This window comes from Cheilinus undulatus, linkage group 20 (assembly GCF_018320785.1).
Source record: "Cheilinus undulatus linkage group 20, ASM1832078v1, whole genome shotgun sequence".
Taxonomy (NCBI): Eukaryota; Metazoa; Chordata; class Actinopteri; order Labriformes; family Labridae; genus Cheilinus; species Cheilinus undulatus.
Window position 1 is genome coordinate 3,127,657 of NC_054884.1, and position 19,649 is coordinate 3,147,305.

Genomic DNA, 19,649 nt, shown 5'->3' on the forward strand with positions numbered 1-19,649 from the left:
AGATCCAGATGTAAAACCCTGGAAATAAAAGCTGAAAAGATGATCTCTTGTCTTATATTCAGCTTTTTTTTTGTGTCAAACACAAATGTGTTTAGTCTACAGCAAAAATAAAGGAACTGGCCTCACTGATCCAATACTTTTTGAGCTGAGTTTAGGTCCTTAATCATCAGACTGGGGTTAGGGTTGGGCAGCAGAGGTCTAGACTCATCAGACCAGGGAAAGGAAAATCATTGTGGAGACTAGTGACACCCATCAGGTTTATTCATGAAAATTAGAAAACAGCAGACACACCCAATCAGACATGTTAAAAGAAGCCTCACTGACTTGTTTTACCAGGACCACTAAAAATGGCTCTGTGACCCTCCTCAGGGTCCCCACCCACAGGTTGAGAACCTTATCATGTCAGTGAGACTTTAAGCATTAGCTGCTGCCATCTGATTGGCTGATCAGATATCAATGTTAATGTGCAGGTGAACAGGTGTACCTAATAAAGAGGTCAGTGACAAATGTGTATTTATGTAGATGTATGTCCTCTGATTACACAATCACATCAATTACATAACAACTGTTTCTGATGGTAAAGTCTTCACATTTATTTACTGTTGTTGTTTAAATATTCACTATATGTAAAGATGATCAGATGTGTTGATTAGATAAAGATTACACTAGTCTAACTAAAACACACTGTAAAACCTAAATGTAATAGTAGAATAATAGAGTAATGTTCTAAAAAGAGAGATGAGACCGGCCCAGGATCATTTATTGATTATTCATGCAGAATCAAAATCGGCTCAGCAGGACCATCTCCTTATATAGACGTGTCAATTTTGATATTTCACTGATATTTTTGTCATTTCCTCTGAAAACTGTGTGTCAATGATCAGTATATCTATTACTGATTATTTCTAAACTGATATCTCTCTAAAACGGTTTAAATATAAAACCCTCTCTGGTCCTGTTTGTCTCATCATAGTCTCAGAGAGCTAGTTAGTCTGGTTTTAATGCTTTGGTACAGTTTAAATGTAGACCTCTGCTGTTTGAGCTGACAGAGATCTTAATGACCAGGTTCAGCTGTTTAAGTTTGTTTCTGTTTTTGGATTAATAATCTATTCATCTGTTGTTCTTTTTTTAACATGCAGTCATTTGGGGTTAAAAAAAAAAAGATAGATTTAAAGTAAAGCACGTCTCTGTATGTTGTGATAAATCAGTAGTTTAACCTTTAATAATCAATGATTTTATTTAGACTAATATTGTGAATAGTCAATTTAGATGACTTATATGGGGCTTTTTCTGTCTTTTGCTGATCAAAAACCAAGCCATGCTTATCTACATTTCCATCACCACCTCCAGGCTACGCCAAGCCGGGCTACATTGCGCCAGGCTACACAACCCAGGCTACACTGAGCTGTGCTATGCTGAACAGGGCTACACCCAGCAGGGCTATGCTGAGCCAGGCTACGTTGAGCCCAGATGCGCCAACATGTGCTATGCCGGGCTAAATGAGCCAGGCTATGCTGAGCCTGGCTGCGCCAAGATGGGCTATGCCGGCCTACGTTGAGCCAGGCTACACTGAGGTGCTAAGCCAACAGGCTATGCCAAGCCTGGGTAGGCCAGGCTACGCTGGGCTGCGTTGAGCCAGGCTAAGCCAAGCCAGGCTTTGCTGGGCTGTGCTACGCCGAACAGGGCTACACCGAACCAGGCTACGCCAAGCCTGGGTAGGCTGGGCTACGCTGGGCTACGTTGAGCCAGGCTACATCAAGCCAGGCTACGCCGAGCCAAGCTACGTCCAGTGGGGCTAAGCTGAGCCAGGCTAAGCCGAGCAAAGCTTGGGCTCCACTGAGCCAGGCTCAGAATGGTCCTAGTCTGGAGCAGGGCCAAGCTAACCCTAACCCGCTTGTCCTGCAATCAGCCGGTGGTGACGTCACAGCGGTTCATCATCATTTGGGGAGACCTCACAGACATGTTGAAGTAGCAACCGCTACAACACACTTTGACATACCAGCTGGATGAAAAACTTTGGAGTAGAAACAATGACCAACTCTTGAACAAAACCATGCTTACATCACCAACTCAAACATGGCGTCTTTAGCTCTTGACACACAAACACGTAGCTCAATCATAAAAAAGCCAGTCCCCTGCTGCTGTCAAACTCGAGCAGAGCCGCTTAGAGTAATGCAAAAGGTTAAGGGTCAAACTTTAGTCTCCAGTGTTGTAAATATTATCATTTATATTGGTGTTTTGTTTCACTCACTGTTGTTGTATTGAATCATTGTTGACATGTTTGTGTCTGTATCACCGTCTCTCTCCATCCCGTGTGTCACAGAGTGGAGGATGGTTCTGTTGGTTCTGATGGTTCTGGCTTTAATTAGTACAGCCTGTATTAGTAATGTAAGCGATTCTTTACAGGCTATGCTAATCTATGCCAGAACCAGCAATGCAAGGAGACTCCACCGTTTCTCTTTACAACTCCATCAGCTGTCAGACTTTACTCTTCATCTTCATCATCACCCTCCTCCTCCTCCTCCAGACTGCAGTGAACATGGCTTCAGACCTAACCAGTCAGATCCTGATCATGCCTGTGTGGCTGATTCCCCCTGTGTGCGCGTTGGACTTTATTTTTAGTTCTAATGCTTTTATTACAGACAGCTGGTGGATAGGGTCAGAAACTGGGATTAGAGAGCAGGAAGTGATACAGTATGTGTGAAAGGAGCCCAGATGTGGAACCCGGGTGGTGACCTAACCTCATGACCATCTGTACCCCAGGAACATCAGACTGAAACTTAATAAATTCTATTTTTCTCCTATTATTGTGAATTTGTCTTTCTTTTTCAGATGATCGTTCTTCATCATGAATCTGACGTCCAGCTCACGCTCTGCCCTCACAGGAACTGCCCCCCCAGGTAGCAGAAACCTCAGAGACCAGATCCAGGATCAGCTGTCTGCCTCTTTATATCTTTATAAAAAAACAAAATAAAACAGAAGATCTGTTTAAACAAAGATCATACTGTATAAATATTCAAGTTTGTTTAAAAAGTTTAATAGTAAAGATAAACGAATGTTCAGAATAGAACATGTTAAACGTTCTGACCTCTCTCTGTCACAGATGAGTCTTATCAGGGTTTATCCATGTTTTCAGACAGTCATGGCGGCTGGAGGCTTCAGAATGTCAGCGACGCCTCTCTGCTAACAGGAAATGTATCTGCAGCAAACACCACGCTAACGCCACCAGAGGATGTGTTCGACCCGCTAGGAGGACACACGGTGTGGCAGGTAAAAAAAACACCTGGAGATAAATATCTAGTCCTCTGTTAGTCTTATCCTAAAAAACTTTAAAATCCTTCATCAGGTCAAGAGATGGAAGACAAAAACAGACCTGTGTCCTTTATGTTCTACTTAGGGTACTTACTGGGGTGTTAGGGTTAGGGGAGAAGAGGAGAGGGAAGGGTTCAGGTTCTGCTAACTATATCAATTCTAAATACATGGGGGAGGGGTTAGGTAAAGGTAGGGGGAGGGGCTGGGTAGGTTTGGGCAGGGCTGGGTTAGGTTAGGGGGAGGGGCTGGGTAGGTTAGGGCGGGGCTGGGTTAGGTTAGGGGGAGGGGCTGGGTAGGTTAGGGCAGGGCTAGGTTAGGTTAGGGGGAGGGGCTGGGTAGGTTAGTGCAGGGCTGGGTTAGGTGAGGGGGAGGGGCTGGGTAGGTTAGGGGGAGGGGCTGGGTAGGTTAGGCAGGGCTGGGTTAGGTTAGGGGAGGGGCTGGGTAGGTTAGGGCGGGGCTGGGTTATGGGGAGGGGCTTGCAGGTTAGAGCAGGGCTAGGTTAGGTTAGGGGAGGAGCTGCAGGTTAGGGGAGGCTGGGTTAGGTTAGGGGAGGCTGCAGGTTAGGCAGGGCTGGGTTAGGTTAGGGAGGGGCTGGGTAGGTTAGGGCGGGGCTGGGTTATGGGGAGGGGCTGGGTAGGTTAGGGCAGGGCTAGGTTAGGTTAGGGGGAGGGGCTGGGTAGGTTAGGGGGAGGGGCTGGGTTAGGTTAGGGGGAGGGGCTGGGTAGGTTAGGTTAGGTTAGAGCAGGGGTTTCAAACTCAAGAGTCAGCATTTAACCATAACTGACAACCTCATTTTCACCAGTAATAAAATATGAAAAATACAGCACTGATGATAAATCATTTGGAAATACAAAAAAGTTAAAATGATTAGATAAAAATTCAAAGTTTTAGTTCAAAAGATCAGAATGCGATATTAAAAATAGACTAGAAAAGCACTCAGAGAGCACAGACCTCTGCCATTAGCTTTATCTCCCAATAGTGAAGAATCCTTTAAAAACATTCCTGGATCCAGACAGTGATCCGGATCACTCCCAAAATCTATTGCGTCGATTACCCCCTCCTCATTGGGGTGGAGACAGGGTGAGGCAAAGCATTAGCTTCGCTACGTGTGGAAGTCATGTCAGAGGGTGAATATTCCTCCATTCCTCCCAGCATTGTGAGTATTCTCGCTACAATTCGCTGTCTTTCTCTCTGTTATGCTCCGACTCATCTCCTCAATTGGGCGTGTGTCTTTCAAACTCTATAAACTCCAAAACTTTGAATAAGTTACTAATTTCCGCCATCTCCTGGTGTAAAGTGGTAACAGCGCAGACCTCCGCCATTAGCTTTATCTCCCAATAGTAAGGAATCATTTAAAAAATTCCTGGATCCAGAATGTGATCTGGATCAGTCCCAAAATCAAATCAGTTCTTCCTTATGCCATTTCTGACATTTCCTGAAAATTTCATGAAAATCCGTCCATGACTTTTTGAGTTATGTTGCTAATGAACGAACGAACAAAAAACAAACAAACAAACAAACAAACAAACAAACAAACCAACCCACCCAATCACAGAACCTCCTTGGCGGAGGTAAAAAAATAATGTTTTTAAAGAGCAAATATATGAGAAGAAAGTTAAAATCATAAGTTTGAAAGGAGAAAATATGAGCTTAACTTTAAAATCTAGAGTCAAAATATGACTTAAAATTTTAAATTGTGAGTCTGATAGTTCAAAAAATGGGACTAAAAAGCCAAAAAATATGTGCTTGAATTCAAAGTGATGACTTAAAAAGTTAAAAATATGACTTAAATTCAAAATTGGGAGCATAAAAGGTCAAAATATGGCATAAAAAGTAAAAATTTGTCATTCAAAATGTCAAAATATGACAAAAATAATTGAAATCATGTTTTAAAATGTCAAAATATGGGAATAAACAGCCAAAGTAAGGAGTTAAAAAGGTCAAAATATAACTTAAAATTTAAAATTGGGAATCTAAAAGATAAAAATGTGACATAAAGTCTAAATTATGAGTTGAAAAGGTCAAAGTATGAAATTAAAAAGTCAAAATCATAAGTTTCAGTCTTATTCTTGAGACGTAAAATTGAAAAAAATGAAACAAAACACAAATTAATTTCTTTCCGCACATTCTTGACTTTTTATGAAATCTTTCTTACTCTTTACTTTTTCAGATTTTTATGGTTTAACAAGGATTTCAAATAATCAAGCTGAAGTTTACATTTTTATACTGGAGGAAATCTGCAGACCTCATGCTGGTGGGCCAGTTAGAATACAAATATGATATGATCTTGTGGGCCGAATATAATCATTTCACAGGCCAGATTTGGCCCTCGGGCCTTGAGTTTGACACCCTTGGTTTAGAGGTAGGGAAGGAGAAAGGGGCGGGGTTAGGGTCAAAGGTATTGGTTAAAATATATCATTTATCATATCATCATTTGTTTGATGCTTTGGCAGCATAAACACATCTTGCATGTCAATAAAGCTCACTAAATCGATTTAAAGAAATGGTTCAAAATGGAAAAATAACAACATTGTCACATTTTAAGGCCTCCTGTCAGCCAGCCATTGGCCCTTAGAGTCATCCTAACTATTCATCCCTGTATACTGGCCTCTAAATGAGACCTGCCTTTGTTTTTCAGAGCATGCACACAGGGCCGATTTCAGTAGTGTGGAGGCCCCAGGCAGACGCCCTTATGGGGCCTTTCTCCATTTATTTAAATCAATCATAGTGTGGAAACCAAAGATCTGAAGCATCTCTTTTCAGGGAGCTAAAGTAAATACCTAAAAATGTAATCTCAGAGTCTGAACACGTCTGTAGTCTGGTTGGAACTTAGAAAAATAGAAATAGATGCTATCGCTTACACATCTGTTCTTCTGACTCCAATCAGACATTTGGATTTTCCACACAGTATTCCACAGAATTCCAACGGCTCATTGTTTCAGGGCTGTATAGGGATCTACAGCTCTATATGAAGACATGTGGGGGCTTTCAGACAAGATGGCCGGCATACATCCAGTCCATACCGGAAGTCTCAACTGGAAGTCCGTACATCTAAGGTTAGGCTGAGGCATTAAAACCCGAGTGGTTAGGTTCAGGGTAAGGCAGTGAAGGTGATATATTTGAGATCCAGCACCAAGGGTTAGGCTGAGGCGCGAAAAAGACTGACAAACACTGGCAGCTGAGTCCAACACGAAGAAGAAACTTCCGCTTGGGGCTTCCGGCATGGATTGGATGTATAGCGACGCCCATGTCGGCCATCTTGACTGCAGTTGGGTCCCTCTCCTTTCAGAGGGGCCCGGACCTTCATGTTTGGAGAATTAAAATCTGTTTAGATTTTTTATTCACTCTTGACCCTTAAGGCATCTTGAAGCCAGGGGCCCCAGGCTGTTGGTTACCTGTACCTAAAGGTAAACCCACCTGTGGGTCTAGTAAAAGAGGCGGAGCTTTGAACTAAAGTTACAGTACTAAATGGATCATAAATATAGTTTGGGCCTTGTTTACCATCAGTATTTCACATTTGATGGAGCTAACCACACATGAACAGAGTCAGGTTGAAATAAGTCCAGAGAAGAGCATTCTGGGTAATCCGGTCCAGTAAATTCCTGGTCTTCAGTAGCGAGGAATCCTGAGACAAACAAAGAGGCCGGCTCTTCTCATGGCGGCTCAAAGCTTCAGGGATTTTACGGCTCATTTGAAGCAGGAGCTCGTGGCTCTGGTTCCAAGATAAACTGAGCCTGAGGAACGCCGTGAGAGCCTTTAAATCCATTAATCATCTGATTTATTTTGAAATAACACAGGAAATGATATCTGCTGCTCCATCGGCCCCGCTAAAGCTGCTGTTGTTATTCATAATGAAGAAATCAGGCAGGTGTCTTTATCCAGTGATTTATAGATGATTAGAAAGCACTGGAATAATCTGGGAAAACATTAGAGCCCTCACAGGACCAGTAGGACCAGTAGGACCAGTATCTATCCACTGATATAACACACCTACAACTAAATTCTAGCGTCCCTGTCCTTTCCTTCCTAGCATGTCCCTACATCGTTACTATCCTCTCAGTTATTCCTAAAAGGCCCACAGTGGAAATTAAAACTACACCATTGACTTTAACATTGACCTGTTCCGTTACTGTAGAAGCTTCTTCTAGAAACAGGAAAACTCCACCAGTAAATATATGGCATTTTTTCTTTAGTCTTTAATCAGAGAGGTTTTTATTTACACTTAGAATAAAATGTGGCTGCCATACATGAAAAATAGGCCATGCTTTTGCTAACCTCCATGGGCCCTGGGGCCATAGAGCCCCTTTATTCCCCCTTGTATGATTTTTAAGCCTTGATTTTAATATTCAGCACAAATGTGATGTACACTGTCACTAATGCTAGACCTCTAAGGACAACCTAGGTTGTCATCAGCATTTGGAGCATGCTCAGTACACTGACTCCAGTGTAGGTCTGATTGGGGTGTTTACAGAGTAACTTGATTTCTTGATGTTATTTTGGTTTAAACCTTCTCTCTGGCTCCTCCCCTTCCTGCCCAGGTGATCATCATCGTCTTCCTCACTGGCTCACTCTCTCTGGTCACTGTGGTCGGAAACATCCTGGTTCTGGTGTCCTTTAAGATCAACAAAGCCCTAAAGACGGTGAATAACTACTACCTGCTCAGCCTGGCGTTTGCAGACCTCACCATCGGCACCCTGTCCATGAACCTGTACACCACCTACATCATTATGGACCAGTGGGCCCTGGGCCCCGTCGTCTGTGACCTCTGGCTCGCCATTGACTACGTGGCCAGCAACGCCTCAGTCATGAACCTGCTAGTCATCAGCTTTGACAGGTAGAAACACGTTATTTTATGTTTCATCAATAAAAGCTCTAATAAAGTCAGGGGGTCTGACCTAGTAACGGTTAAATGTGGTGATTCTAAAAACACATTGTGTCCTAATAGCATGTGAGCATTAAATATCACTTCACATCTCTTCACATGCTGACTGCTGCAGGCAGTGGCGTGCACAGACTTTTTCAAGGGCAGGGGCGAAAAGAAAAAAAAGGGCACATACAGCGTGTTCTCGCCACTGAAGAGGGCACTAGGTTTGGCGTGTTTTCGAGGGCACTTTAGACATGTTTATACGTTATACAATACATATATATGGCACATTATATAGCCTTAAAACAGACTAACTAGACAGACTACTCAAGTTAGTTTGTAGTGAGGATCAGCATCCACAAGAACTGTGTAGACTCAACGTTGGACTGTGAAGAACACAGAAATAAATAAATAAATCCCTAGGGGGTCTGGGGGTCTTCCCCCACAACATTTTCAGTTAAGTAGACGCCATTTCCTGTATTCTAGTGCATTTTAACACCATATTAGCACCAGATAATCCAAACTGGTTTTGTGAGATATAGTTCTGGCTCAATATAGATCATGCCCCCCACTGTCGCCCAAACATACTCACTGAACAATACTCAAAAGTATCTTAAAATAACCAAAGGATATATTACTACAATAATGAGAAATATAAAGTCTTTGAAATTTTAGTAGCATATAAAAGACACAGCTCTTTGTTAGGTAAATTGTCGTTGATTTTAATGATCATATTCCTTGTTGCAATAATACGGATATTTATAATTTCCATCTGTCTAAAAAAGTGGTCCCTGTGGGTTAATTATTTTCATCATAATATTAATCCCACTCTGTTGGAGTCTTCTCAAAATAAAAAATAATATAAACCAGATGATCTGGCCCCCCTTACATCCCCTCACACACAGCCCTGCACATCTCCCCTCCCCTCACACAGCAGCTCATCCGTTTTGCTTCTTTCTCTTCCTCTCTATGTTTCTGCTTCAGTGTTAAAATCACCTTAAAATATACATTGTCTTTATTTATTTTCACCTGCGATCTGGTTTTTAAAACAGCTGATCTGCCTGAGGAAGTTTGATGTCAATTAATTCCATATCAGAACCAGCGCATTAACTTCACTGAGTTTTATCATAAATTCACAAACTAAACGATGATAGAAGTTGAGGTTTGACAAGAGAGGTCGCAGAATAACGGGTGAATTTACTGGACAGACGTGATGAAAGTTCCTGTGCAGCAAGTATCAGGAGAGAGAGAGAGAGAGAGAGAGAGAGCGAGTGGATGCATGCACTTTATTGATCACGGATGGCACCAATTTCCAAAAAGATATAACAAATGTGTGAAGGCCAGGTAAAGTTATGTTTGGTCAACACTGTATATACATTACCAGGATTACAAACACTGGACTGGCACAGTTACTGGCTTATGGTTCTAAAAATAAAAGTAAATTTTTTGCTACAAAAAGGCAAATAATCCATCAAATATCATTAAACTAAGATACTGGAGTGGTGTTCAGAATTTTTAGATCTCTATTAACACAGAAATTTACATTTATAGCTCAATTTCTTACCGGCATTTGCAGCCGTCTTTCTTTGAATGATAAGCCTTAAAACCAAGGGAGGTCCAGGAACAGCTCAAAATTGAGGGAGATCACGCCCTCAATCTCGCCCTTAAGCTCAACTCTCAGGAGTATTGGGACAGCGCTGCACTTCGCGGGAACACGCATTTTGAGACTGAGGCTTAAGATTGAGGGTTAAGGGGAGAAATGGGATTAGGCTTAAATCTAGCACCAAGTTAAGTTGGGTGAAGACCGCTTACTTTGCAGAGAGATTTCTTTACTCCAGTTGGAACATAGACCAACAGACAAGGCCAAGCCCAATGAATGGGTCAGTCCGGATTGCAGTAGAGACTTGCTGACAGGCCTCAGCTCCAATATCAAGGGGGGCTTGAATGTACTATTGAATGTACGACCAGCTAGCTGCTGATTGGTTAGCATGGACAGCTGGAAAAAAGACAGCAGACCACCTTGTGTGTGGGAGCCAGATATACTTGGGTCAGTCTCTGGACTCACATGCTCTGTCTTTATACTGGGACCCAGACTGTAGTCCAGTAAAGACCCTAATCCAGTTGTTTTGTCTTCTCCTTCTCTCAGGTACTTCTCTGTGACCCGTCCTTTGACCTACCGGGCCAAACGGACCACCAAACGGGCCATGACAATGATCTGCTTGGCCTGGACCACCTCCTTCATCCTGTGGGCCCCGGCCATCTTGTTCTGGCAGTACATCGTGGGCGAACGGACGGTCCAACCTAACGAGTGCTACATCCAGTTCCTGTCCGAGCCCGTCATCACCTTCTGCACTGCCATCGCCGCCTTCTACCTGCCCGTCACTATCATGGCCACCCTCTTCTGGAAAATCTTTCAGGAGACAGAGAAGAGGGCCAAAGAGGTCCAAGGACTGAAGGGATCGGGGGCGGGGAACAAACCAGGCCAGGCTCAGAGTCAGGGGGGAGGAAGTGGTCGAGGAGGAGGAGACGGGGGAAGTCAAAAAGATTCTTCAAGCATGCAGCGACAGATGAGCTCTCAGAGCAGCAGCAGCTACGACCTGAACCAGGCGAACTCCGAGAAGAACAACGGCACACCTGGAGAGGGTGGAGGAGGAGGAGGAGGAGGAGGGAGGTGTGCAGCTTTCTGCTTCAAATGTTCATCACTACTGCCTGGTCGACACGCCAAAAAGTCCATGAACACAGGTGGCGAGGCGGAGCACAGTAGCTGTAACAGCCTGAACAACAATGAAGAGGAGGAGGAGGAGGAGGGTGAGGGGGCGCCAGCAGGTCTGGAAACACACCAGTATCTGGTTTTAAGTTTATTTTCTAGACTAGAATAATAAACATCATCTGTCTGTCTGTCTACAGATAAGAAATCTAAGAAGAACAAAGACAAAGATTCGTCCATCAAAGGTGCAAAGGCAAACTCATCACCAGCAGACCAATCAGCTGCTGTCACCACGAAGGACGCTGCCATGGCCAAACGCTTTGCCTCAAAGGCAAAGACAGAGATCAGCAAGCGTAAGAATGACAAGAAAGCCAATGAGAAGAAGGCCAATGATAAGAAGGCGGCGCGGACGCTGAGCGCCATCCTGTTCGCCTTCATCACCACGTGGTTACCGTACAACATCATGGTGCTGGTCAACACCTTCTGTCAGGACTGTATCCCAGGGGCGCTGTGGGGCCTGGGCTACTGGCTGTGCTACGTCAACAGCACAGTGAACCCCATGTGCTACGCTCTGTGCAACAAGACGTTCAGGACCACCTTCAGGGACATCCTGATGTGTCAGTGGAACCAGAAGAAAAACAAACCACAGTTCCAGCAGAGGAAGGCTGTCGGCTTCAAAAAGTAAGACTACTAAGAGAACAGGGAAGGAACTGTGGGAGAGGAAACATTTCCTAATCAAGTTTAAGGCAGTAAATGACCAAGAACACTTTAATGACGAGGGGAACGTCCCAAACTGACACTTTCAAAAGGTAACATCTACTGAGGGCACAGGGAAGGATCTGACAGAAGACACATTTCCTGATTAAATGTTCCAAAAACGCTTTAATGACAGGGAAAATCCTGAACCCTCAAAAAAATCTGATTCCAGCCAATCACAATGCACCAGAGGAGGAGACGACTCAACGGAACCCTCAGCTATCAGATATAAAACCCTAATCATGGTCCCAGAGGGAAAGCCGCTGTTCAGGGTCCCACAGCAAAAACTCCTTGTCAGTAATCCCAGAGGATAGACCTCAGATCATGGTCCCAGAAGATAAACCGTCTGATTATGGTCCCAGAGGATAAACCCTTTGTTCATGGTCCAGAAGATAGACCTCTGATCACGATCATGGTCCATGTGGATAAACCATCTGATCATGGTCAAAGGAGATGAACCCCCTGTTCATGGGCCTAAAGAAAAAACCCTCTGATAATTGTTCCAGAGGTTACAACATCTGGTCATGGTCCCAGGGAATAAACCATTGGTCATGGTCCCAGAGGATAAACCTTCTGTTCATGGTCCAAGAGGGTAAACTACTTCATAGTCCTAGAGGGTAAACCCTTTGTCCATGGTCCTAAAGGATAAGCCTGTGATCATGGTTGCAGAGGATAAACCATCTCAGCATAGCCCCCGAGGATAAACCCTCTGTTCATGGTCCAAGAGGGTAAACTACTTCATAGTCCTAGAGGGTAAACCCTTTGTCCATGGTCCTAAAGGATAAGCCTGTGATCATGGTTGCAGAGGATAAACCATCTCAGCATAGCCCCCGAGGATAAACCCTCTGTTCATGGTCCCTGAAGGTATACCTCTGACTATGATCCCGGATGATAAACCATCTGATCATGGTCCCAGAGGATAAACCCTCTGATCATGGTCCAAGAGCACAGACCTCTGATCATAGTCCCAGGGGATAAACCATTGTTCATGGTCCTAGAGATTAAACCCTCTGTTCATGCTTTTAGATGATAAACCATTTGATCCCCAGAGGATATAGCCTCTGATCACAATCCCAGAGGATAAACCACCTCAGCACAGCCCAAGAGGATAAAGCCTCTGATCACAATCCTAGAAAATAGACCTCTAGTCATGGTTGCAGATGATAAACCATCTGATCATGGTCCCAGAGGACTAACCCTCTGATCAAGGTCCCACAAAATAGACCTCTGTTCATGGTCCAAGTGCATAGACCTCTGAACATGGTCCCAGAGGATAAACCTCTGACCATGGTCCCAGAGGATAGACCTCTTATCATGTCCCCAGATGATTAACCATTTTGATCATAGTTCCAGAGGATAAACCATCTGCTCATGGTCAAAGAGGATGAACCCCCTGTTCACTGGCCTAGAGGAGAAACCCTCTGTTCATCATCCCAGAGCAATAAATATGTTGTTCGTGGTTCCAGAGGATAAAGTACCTGTTCATGGTCCCAGAGGATAAAAATCTTTGCCTTATATATTAAACATGTCTGAATCTGACTGGTATGAAAGGTATAAAGCCTTCATTTTCAGGTCATAGAAAATAGACGTAATTTTTCAGTGTGATCCTAATCTCAGCCATGATTTCATGTTCTCTTTTTAAATCATATAAAAAAAATATAATATAGTGATAAAGAAACATAATCATGATTTCATAATTAAAATTTTACTGGCAAGACTATTTATCAAAGAGGTAGTTTTCAGAGTCTAATTTAGGGCTAAATTCAGACTAAATCAGGCAGACTGAACACCTCTCAGTCTGTGTTTGTGGGCTAAATAAAAGCTATGATGGGACCCTCAGTTTTAACCCAGAACAACATGTCTAAATGTTGGGTGGGTTAATGATTTTTATTTGAAAGTGTAACAGTAATAGAGCTGATGGACAGACATGTTGAAACTGCCAGAGAGGAGTATTTGGTTTATTCTGAAGGCTCATTGTGTTTCTGTTGAACTGATGTATTATGTTCAGATGTTTTAATGTTAATATTTAATTCATATTTATCCTCACTGGTGTAAAGACAATGATTTAGTTTGGATCAAGGTTTAATGAAGTTTGATCATAGAAAAGTTCACAGTGTTTAAACCTTAGGTTTGTCATCTGTTCAGTAAAAACTGCTCATGGAAATCAGAAATAAAAATAGATATTAAACAGGATCAATGCAGTCAGAGTCATTCTTTATCTGTGGAGAGAAATGTGATCAATTATTGGGACGAATGCTTAGGACAGGCAAAAACTGGTGAGAGAACAATGAGACAAACTCAAACTGATGGTGTGTCTTCTCAGACAAAAGGACACAAAACCAGGTCCACCATCACCTCCATATCCTCCAGGTCCAGTACCACCTCCATGTCCTCTAGGTCCACTATCATCTCCAGGTCCTCTAGGTCCGCTATCATCTCCAGGTCCTCTAGGTCCACTATTATCTCCATGTCCAATAGGTCCACTATCATCTCCAGGTCCACCATCACCTCCATGTCCTCTAGGTCCACCATCACCTCCATGTCCTCCAGATCCACCATCACCTCCATGACCTTCAGGTCCACCATCACCTCCATGTCCTCTAGGTCCACTATCATCTCCAGGTCCTCTAGGTCCACTATTATCTCCATGTCCAATAGGTCCACTATCATCTCCAGGTCCACCATCACCTCCATGTCCTCTAGGTCCACCATCACCTCCATGTCCTCCAGATCCACCATCACCTCCATGTCCTCCAGGTCCACCATCACCTCCATGACCTTCAGGTCCACCATCACCTCCATGTCCTCTAGGTCCACCATCACCTCCATGTCCTCCAGATCCACCATCACCTCCATGTCCTCCAGGTCCACCATCACCTCCATGACCTCCAGGTCCACCATCACCTCCATGTTCTGGACTCTAGCACTACAACACTGCCTGCCAGTTCCATTGCACCTGGGTTAGCATAAGAACTTTACCATAGTTAATGTTTACCATGACCCTGGTGATTTAGTAGGACCCAGAGAGGACTCGAGTCTATCAAATGCCTTCGCAGCATCAAGATTAGATTCCACATGAGGTCCTGAGGTCTGAGGATTTGGAGACTGAATGTGAAATATGTCTTTATGGTCTAAAACTGTCTGAGCTAAATCAACCTTTTACAAAGCCTGTCTGACCACAGAATATTAATTTCATATTTGTTTAGCCATATCTCTTCATATCTATTAATCAGAGATAGGCTGATAGCTACTTCATAGTGATGGATCTTTATAATTTTTTAAGAAGATAAATTAAAGCTCTATTTGTTTGCTTAAGAAAGAAAAAACCTTTGAGCTGATGTATTTGTCATTTCCAAAAGCATGGGACTTAAATCTGACCAGAAGTTATGATAGACTTCCGTGGGAACCATCTGGGCCGGGACATTTTACCAGAGTTCATTTGTTGGAGAGAGTCCCATAATTCCTTTGGGTGCTCCCAGATCGGCTGATCCTGTTTCAGACAGTTTCTGTATGTGGAGGTCAGTAAGAATGTTGTTGTTACTAAATGTTATCTCTGACTTGTATAGTTCTGAATAAAAGCAGGAAAAACCTAACCTGACACGCCAGATGGATTTTTTTCACACATCCATCTGGTAAACCTCTCATAAACAGCTGTTGGGAAAGGGCAGAGGCTTTGAAAAAAAACTCAGAGGGTTGTTGGCTGAACGTTCTGTCTGTCACATCTTTACGGGCCAATCAGAGCAATAAAACATGTGAGTGAGTAAACCTACCTGTGACCTAACCTGACACGCCAGATGGATTTTTTTCACACATCCATCAGGAAAGCTTCAATAGGAAACGTCTGAGAAAAGGCAGAGGCTTTGAAAAAAAACTCGGACTGTGATTCTGTCTGTCACATCTCTACAGGCCAATCAGAGCAACAAAACACGTGACGTAGCCGCTATTGAGCTGCCTGTGCACAGCTCCTGAGGAATAATGCGAAACATGGCGACTATAGACATGTCAGTACTCAACGTTTGTCATTTTTGAAAAGAAGAAAACAACTCACTGCTGTTCTTTGTTTTTCTTTTAACGAAGAAATGTTGTCAAGTTCTGATAAAACTGGCACTTTAGCAGCATCCAAGCTAATCTCTTCGTCCATAACTGCACCAGCTCTTGCTGCTGCTTGTTTACATCACGACCCTGCCGCCTGAAAGTACTGCCCCTCATTGCTGATTGGTCCTGTCACTTTTAACCGGGCCCAGACGGTTCAGATGGGAGCTTTGCAAGATGGATTCGCCAATGAAAAACAAGGGAACGGGCGTATCCATCTGCTTTGCAAGGTTAGCCTGTCAGCCCTCTCAGGCGCTCAAGCGGAGCATTTACCGTAAAGCTCCTAATACGTGAGCACTTTAAATTCTGGAGCGACTGAGTTGACCACGGAAATCAGAAAAGCGGCTGGCTTGACCGCAGTGATGAGAGGAGGATGGACCGAAACTATCCACTGTGGAACTTTTGTCTTTTCCACACTATTCCCAATAAACCCCAGTGGTTGGATTTACTGCTTTAGTGGAGGTAACAGTGATATCATCATGATGACTGATAGTGGACAGCTGACGGTAAGACTCATTTTTCACTTAAAATGTAGTTTTAACGTGGTGTCTAGTTCATAGACATAGTTCACCAGGCACTGGTGAGTTATATGTTTGGATGATTCCTTGTTGTCAGTAGAGGATGGTTATTGGCTGTTGTAAGCTGCTAAGTTATGGTAGCGGCTAATGCTAACAGGCTAGCAGTACTAATGTGAAGCTAAGTGCTGTTGTTTATGTGTTTAATGTAGGCGTATATTGTGTAACAGACTGTGTGTATAAGGAAAAGCTCACAGCTTTCATTCTGTGAGTTTAAACCACTTACACACTGACAGATAAGACAAAGTCTGCAGTCATTTCTAAGCTCTGGTCTGCCAGGCTAACAGTTACTCTGGTTTACTCTGGCTCTGTTTCTACTGTCTTGGTTTTGGGTCAGGTCTGGAAATAAAAATGCCTCCCCAGTCCTGTTTTAGCAGACTTGAAGCTGTATCACAGAGTTCCAGATTTATTTTTTGTTCTAAATGTCCAGGATCCTTGAGGACTGGCGGTCATTTGACCAGAGACAACATCTAACATTTCCAGAGAGGAGGAGGTAGCATGCATGCAAGAATACCACCATAATCACTGACAGACAAAAATGTTCCCTGAAAAAGTTACTTCCTTGCATATAAAGAAAAACAGTTTGTTTCTGTTGAAGAAAAAGAAAAGCTCTGTGTTTACTGAAAAACAGCTTATCTTCTAGCAAAGAGCTGAACTGTGAATAAACTTGAGCACATTCAGTCACGTCTTTAAGGTAAAACCTGAGCACTATCTTTAACTTGTGACGTGAGGTCCTTGCTCACAAAACACAATTTTTCGTGTGAATTATTCGTACTAAATATTTTTTTTTTCAAAACCTGTAGCAAGTCAGTGCATGCTTCGACACCTGCAACATAATTTGGCAGAGTGAAATTGCCGCATATATATTTTCTATCCGTCGTCGATTTTTTTCAGTTTCGCTCCAATGTGCCCACATCAAAACACTCGCTGGTGGCCAGTTTTAATGGGGACAGAGGAGCAAAAACCTCCCCTCTAACACCACATGATGTTTGTCCTCTTTCCATATCTGTCTGTATCAGTGCTTGTGGTTTTACCTCACGTAGCCTGGTAGAGAGGGAGACAGGCAGACATGTCCATGTGAACGAAAAATTTAACAACACAGTCTCCTCTGACCTCAGACGCATGACTTATAAATGCTCCGGATCAACCAGCTCACTAGAATGACTCCTCTGACCATGCGACACAAACAGGTGAGCCAATCGGTGTGCTGTAGGCGGAGTTAACTCCTCTCACAGCTAACCTCAGCTGTGCCCTTTTTACTGTTATTGATAATAATTAGCAAGGAAGAATGAAAGGTCAGTTAGGCAGGCTACACTCTACAGGATTTTAACCCAGATCTGAGGCAAGATTTGCCTCCCTCGACGATTCTGGGGGCGTATCCCAAGTGGATCCTCATTGCAAAGGTCTATTAACGACGATTAATGACGTAATCCTCGTCAAACACGTTTGATATTTATGATTCTTGGTCGTAGTGCCTCAGACGGAGTACCCACAGCAACCAATGAGAGAGAGCAGACGTGTTAGCGTCACCAGCCAGATCATATGTGTTTCCACCGCTCACAACCAGAAACACAACCGTAGCTTCACCCAGCCAGGATTTCATCCTACGTCTAGGGTTAGGGTTAGGGTTGTCATCCTGAGTCTTTCCCTTGTTTTATGATTTATATTGCACCTGTAACACCTCAAACATGTATGTATCATGACTTGATGAAAAAAACTCCCAAATACTTTATGACCATCTTCTAAAATGAACAGGTACTAAACTACAGACAATAATGGTCAAAATTTGGCGTTTTTGGCCTTTTTCCACTGTCGGCCACTTTACACATTTTAATGAACTGGTCCAAGAGATTTCATCTGATTGAGTCCAGATTTTTTTTACACAAACTACACAACGTGGAGACCCAGAGTTGTGCGAGCTGTTAGTTTTCACCATAGGAAGGGGGCCGTTATCAGAGCCCAAAGTTAAACTTTGTGTCTATTTTGTGCTGTGAAATTACACCAGTGCTGCCCTATAACTTTTGTGTTTATTTCAATCGTCACCAAACATCACATACCTAATCAAACATTGGTCCTGAATACATCCATGCATCAATATCATTACTTTGTCATAGCGCCCCCTTCTGTCAGTCGAACATTCGCTCCACTGATTTTTGATGTGTTTTTTATGTGTTGCCACAAAAATCAGCCCCTGTTCACCATTCATTCTCAGCCAATGCTTTTCAGTCTGCATATGGATCATCATCACACCTACAAAAAAGCCTCTTGGACCCATGCCAAAATCACAACAGTGAAAATTTTTCACTGAAAACTGATTTAACCTTGGGTGAGATCATTATATGGTCTTCAAAATGTTATAGCAGCTCAACAGTATGACACTAAAGATGCCCATATGCAAACAGCTCATCATTGTGCCCTCTACTGCCAACAGGAAGTGACCCCAACCTGTGAACTGGCACTCAGTCGCGGAGACAGTGGTGAGCGGTCGGGATCACTCTTGTTAGTGTGGCCAGGCCATCAGCCAAGACGGGACAAGATTTTGGTTGCATAGTCTGACATGGTGCCATCATGAAGGACCAGGAAAATCTTGTAGTCTGAGCTGGCCTTAAACGGCACCTGACCTCCTGGCTGTGCATAAAGGTACCTTTACACACGAACTGGAGGAGAGAGAGGGAGAACCCTCCTTTCATCTTCCTCTCCAATATCTCACAGTTTATCAGAGGACAGGAGAAAACACACCACAGACTTTCACAGCACCAATGTTTTTTTTATGCATAATTGCGCCTCTCCTGATGTGCATAGAAAGGCATGAAAAATGTACCTCCTAATTATTCCCATTACTCACATTAGGCTTAATGTGTGAAGGCCTTTAGACTTTGAGAAGCTCATCATTTTGGTCTTATTAAGTTCTAGTCTACAGTCATAGTCACATTATTTGTTGTATTTTCTAAGGAGACAAAGGAGCTAAAATGACTGTATCATCCACATAAAGATGAAACTTCATACATAACTGGTTTGTATAGATAATAAATAAATACAGGCCAAGTGTGGACCCCTGTGGGACACCAAATTTGAACGTTTAAAAAACTTGACAACAAGACATCAGCGTTTACACTTTGCTTTCTTCAACTTAGACCAGGGGTGTCAAACTCAGTCACAGCAGGGGCCGGATTCTGGATTTAGGTCTGACCTGAGGGCCTAACAGGGTCAACATTAAACCATAACTGTCAACCTCATTTTCACCAGCAATAAAATATGAAATAAAACCGGCACTGATGATAAATCATTTTGAAATTCAAAAAGTAAAAATGCAAATATTCCAATTTATTAGTTCAAAAGAACA

At 43.1% G+C, this 19,649-nt stretch overlaps 1 protein-coding gene across 1 annotated transcript; it reads left to right on the forward strand.

Moving 5' to 3' along the window:
- Positions 1–1,318: 1,318 nt before the first annotated feature.
- Positions 1,319–11,568, forward strand: LOC121528533 (muscarinic acetylcholine receptor M1-like). The gene is made up of 5 exons (XM_041816034.1): positions 1,319–1,553; positions 3,104–3,270; positions 7,851–8,146; positions 10,323–10,984; positions 11,084–11,568. The coding sequence occupies exons 1-5, from the start codon at positions 1,319–1,321 to the stop codon at positions 11,566–11,568; spliced, it is 1,845 nt and encodes a 614-aa protein (XP_041671968.1).
- Positions 11,569–19,649: the final 8,081 nt, after the last annotated feature.

Bases quoted from the DNA above. Each gene is read 5' to 3' on its own strand.
- LOC121528533 (XM_041816034.1), top strand. From the start codon at position 1,319: ATGCTTATCTACATTTCCATCACCACCTCCAGGCTACGCCAAGCCGGG. The intron at 3,271-7,850 runs GTAAAAAAAACA...CTTCCTGCCCAG, and splicing joins GAGGACACACGGTGTGGCAG to GTGATCATCATCGTCTTCCT. The intron at 10,985-11,083 runs GTGAGGGGGCGC...GTCTGTCTACAG, and splicing joins AGAGGAGGAGGAGGAGGAGG to ATAAGAAATCTAAGAAGAAC.